Source organism: Apis dorsata, unplaced genomic scaffold, assembly GCF_000469605.1.
Source record: "Apis dorsata unplaced genomic scaffold, Apis dorsata 1.3 scaffold_527, whole genome shotgun sequence".
Classification (NCBI taxonomy): domain Eukaryota; kingdom Metazoa; phylum Arthropoda; class Insecta; order Hymenoptera; family Apidae; genus Apis; species Apis dorsata.
This window is the reverse complement of record NW_006263750.1, coordinates 417,599-422,063: the sequence shown is the minus strand read 5'-3', so window position 1 is coordinate 422,063 and position 4,465 is coordinate 417,599. Positions and strand designations below refer to the sequence as shown.

At 40.5% G+C, this 4,465-nt stretch overlaps 1 protein-coding gene across 5 annotated transcripts in view; it reads left to right on the top strand.

The window, feature by feature from the left end:
• LOC102680309 overlaps positions 1-4,465 on the top strand; it is a 199,394-nt gene that overhangs the window by 121,487 nt on the left and 73,442 nt on the right. For all 5 annotated transcript variants that reach the window (XM_006620756.2, XM_006620755.2, XM_006620757.2 and 2 more), the window contains one exon: positions 1,063-1,228. In XM_006620756.2, coding sequence (XP_006620819.1) covers positions 1,063-1,228 — 166 coding nt within the window. The remainder of the gene's footprint in view (positions 1-1,062; positions 1,229-4,465) is intronic.

Sequence of the window (4,465 nt, the reverse complement as noted above, 5' to 3'; positions counted from 1 at the left end):
AATTTTTTTTTTTTTTTTTTTTTTTCTCCACGCGCGTATCACGCTCACGTTTTCGATATCTGGGATTCGCGTTCGACGATCGAGACCCGTTTTTCACGCGGCCTCTTCGTTTTTCCTCAATCATCGGTGCCGCACTTGAACCCATCGATGGCCGTCCAACTGCGTCCATCCCCCTCCATAACTTTCCACCAACGTTCGCGCGAGCTGTGTGTTTGGGAGGGGAGGGGAGGCGGCGCGCGATTAAATCGCGAACTGATATTGGCATACGGGGAAATTTACAGCGAATACCCCGCGACCCTGTTTCTAGCCGTGTTTCGCGGATTTTAATTGAATGTCTGGCGCGCCTTTTTATCCGCCCCGAAAATTTCGTCTCGAAACGAAGTTCGCGTGAAGAAAGAAATAACGAATTGTAGAAATAATTTTGAGTCGCGTGCTTGTCGCGATATTGTCGTGACAGACAAACGTAAATGGGAACACGGAGGTTGGAAATTTTTATTTGGAAAATTTCTATTATTTGTGGAGTGTTGAAGAAGATAATTTGTACGATCTAAAAAAAAAAAAAAGAATAAAGTTTATTATGGCGCTATAAATGTTGAGACTACTCTTCCAATCTCTGTTAATTTAACGAGAAATTTCTTTTAAATTTCCTTCTCCCTTTCTCCGGTATAAAGTAAAAAAGGAAGGATCTGGAGGAGAGAAGAAATGACCAGGGAAAAAAAAAAATATATTAAGCAAATCCTTGAGATTTCCTTTTCTAAAAAAATGTTGGAAAACGAAATTAAATAAGGCAGATTGAATGAAAAGTATTTCAAAGAAAATTACGTTGCGTTGAAGCAACGTAGGGTGCTTAATGGATTTAGTGAACTCGCGTAAACAAAGTAAAGGAGGAAGGAAACGTTTGACGGACGTGAAATGTGAATAAGATATGCATTCGTTTGTGCATTTGAATTACTGTGCTGTTAAATTTACACGTATACCGATCCTTGCGGATGTAAATCTTGGAAGATTACCTCGAAACGTTTGTTAAACGTTTAATAAAGGCTCGTTTTCCTGCACTTTCAGAATGCGACTGGATTTACAACGACACCGATTGCCTGGATGGATGCGTGTTGGCCAGCCCCGGATATCCTGGCCTATATCCACCCAACATTCGGTGCCTCTACTCAATTACTTCCGGTCCCCGGATGTCCATCGCGATTAACTTCACTGCTGTACTTTTGCCCGAGAAGTGAGTACACCTATAAAACATTTTTCTTTTGTGTCCCTCCCTCGTTTCACCTCGTTTCAACTTTTTTACATTAACGAGAGAATGAATTTGAATTTTTCCTTAACACGATGAAAAGGAAAATTGAATATTTCCCTTTTCATCTTCTCGTAATCCTTTGTTGTAACATTTTGGTTTTTATATGAATTTTTAATACGTTGTAATTAAATTTGCTTTCCCCTTCGCGAAAGAATTGAAATGAAGATAATTAATAATTTTAAAAAAGATTTAGATTATCTCAAATTACGATAATTTGTCGACTGAAAATTTTCGAAAGCATCGTAAACGGCCAAAAAATTTCTACCCTACAAGTACCCTACAAACACTCGACAAAGAAATTCCCATTCACCCCAATTTACACACCGCTTAAGTGTGTAACCACTACTCCAAACCGTGAAAAAAAAGTAAATACCAAAGTAAATAAAAACCAAACTCTCGAGCGAAGCTTATTCACTTCGAGCGAAAAAAAAAAGAGAGAGAGAAAAAATTGTATCGTCACCAAGCGTTGGAACACACGCATCGCGTTTCACGAGGCGGCATAATTCGTGCGAATAGAATTTCGCGCAATGGGCTGAGTTTCTGACGCGTTCACAAATATTTAAATAAGAATTTCTCGTTCGCGAAGATACGGCTGGAAGCGTCTTGCTTCTTTTCGAGAACCTCCTCGCGTGTATACCATTTTAACGATTGGCGACGAGGAAACCAATTTCGAACACAATCCGCGAAAGAAAGAAGAAAAGCAAGTATGTTGCATGGTAATCGCGAGTCTTTCCTTCTACTCGCACGAGGGTTGCGCACCGTCGACGATAGACACACCTTGCCATTGCCTCGAATCATCCCCTCGAGCGAAAAGAAACGCGCGAGAACTCGTGTTATACTCGTGTTATATATATATATATCGAGTTATCTTCCAACCCCTCCAGCGCCTTTCTCGCCTTCCCTTCGAACGATTTCGAGCTCGACCTTTACTTTGCGGCCAAGCTTTTGAAATCGAGGGTAGTTCTCCCTTTGCGCTGCGCCTGTTTGTTTAGGTTCAGGCGATGTGGAATTTTTCTTCCTTTGTTTCTTTGCCTTTAATTTGGTTTAGTATGGCAAATAAAGAAGGGAGGGAAAAAAAAGAATTTATTAAAAATCAGGGGGTTGTAAAGTGACAATTAAACGTGTCAAAAGATTCTTACCGCGCATCCGTATATACTTATACGCTTTCGTTGTCTTTCGATGTAAATTCGAGAGAAAGTGTGATAGAAAGATGATAATATAGATAAGTTCCATAAATAAGAAAATAAAAAAGAAAGAGAAAAAAAAAAAACGAAACAAATTTCCCCGAGATTAGATCGCTTCTTCTACGCCATGTATTTAATGGCACTATGGAACCCGACAAGGCGCGTTGCTTTCTAATTACGAAACATCGAAGGAGTATGCACACACTCTCGTATGCATCTTCTGTTCGAAGCTGCTCGCGTGCGTACTCTTAACTAGTTTCGTATTTCATTACACCGTGAATATGTATAAAGCATCGTTTCTCGGTTCTCGTTACCGCTTGTTTTCGAACTTCGACAATTTACCGCGAACGGTAACTTCACTCCATTATACCCCTCGACCCCATATATATATACACATAGGAGCAAATATATATATATATGGTAATCCGAATAGAAGAGCGAATCTTGAGGATTGACTGGCTGAAAGTTACCGAACGGAGACTATCAAATCACGGATCGTACGTCATTCGCCTTCTCCAGACGTAGCAGTGTCTCGTTAATGGTATGCAACGTTGCTTCTTAATCTGGATCAATGATAGAGAGAGGATTAGAGTGACGTGGATCGATCGAAATTAATGGAGACCGTTCCTCGAAACTATTAATCCTACGGTTGCTACGGAAATTATTTAGACACGTATTAACGCCGATTCGTACGACTTTGTGCATGATCGATATCGGGGTATAGCTAGCTGTCGTTTAGTTGATTGATTAGATTGCGTTTCGGATACGCTTCGATAAAATTGGGTCAATTGTTGCCGTAAATCTTTGTATTAGATTCTAGCAACCTGTCACCGTTCACGAATATTTTATAACTGGGATAGATTTTGCAAATTATTCAGAACTCGAAATAATATACCTCAATATCCGTGCCTCTCATCCTTTTGCACCTTCCACTTTTAAAATTCTTTCGATTCGATTTTTTAAAATTCGCCACGAATTGCCAAAAATCGATAACGATCGATGTTCTCCTCTAGCAGACGATATTTAAATTAGATCAATTATTGTCGTAAATCTTTGTATTAGATTCTAGTAATCTGTTCACAAATATTTTATAACTGGGATAGAGTCACATTCATCCTTTTGCACCTTCCTAAAAAACCTCTTAAAATTCTTTTGATTCGATTTTTTAAAATTCGCCACGAATTGCCAAAAATCGATAACGATCGATGTTCTCCTCTAGCAGACGGATATTTAAATTAGATCAATTATTGTCGTAAATCTTTCTATTAGATTCTAGTAATCTGTTCACAAATATTTTATAACTGGAATAGAATCACAAATTATCAGAACTCGAAATAATATATCTCAATCTTCCTTTTCTCATCCTTTTGCACCTTTCACTAAAAAACCTGCTAAAATTCTTTCAATTCGATTTTTTAGAATCGCCAAAAATCGAAGACGATCGATGTAACGTTCTCCTCTGGCAGACGATATTTAATTCGTTCAAGGCCTTGGAAAATTTGAACGCGAGACTCGACAAGGGATGGTACGTAATTTCTGTTGGGGCACGGATCGAAAGCGGAACGGGGGGGATGGACGCGAGCAGAGGGGGAGTGGTGGAGCGGGAGGGTGGGGAATAATCACGGCAGAGGAAAGCAGCGAGCGCGCCGCTTTTTCCGCGTTCTTCATTGCCGCCGACTAGTTTTTTACCCGCGCAGGGTGTACGAAAGCACTTCCATACGAGAGGGGCAGACGTCAAAAGTACACCGAGCACTTCCTCCCTTCTTTTCAGCCCCTTCTTTCTTTCTGTACCGTGGCCCCCTTTCACTTTCTCCACCGAGTCGGCCCATTCTTTGCCGGTGGCGGGCAAAGGTATTCAAAACCGGGCTGCAATCTGTCCGAACATTCTCGCGACAATTTTCAACCGGATGAAGCCCGGTGCTTTAACCGAGATACTCCTCTCCGATGAATGTTACGTAGTTGTGTGTCGCGTTAACTT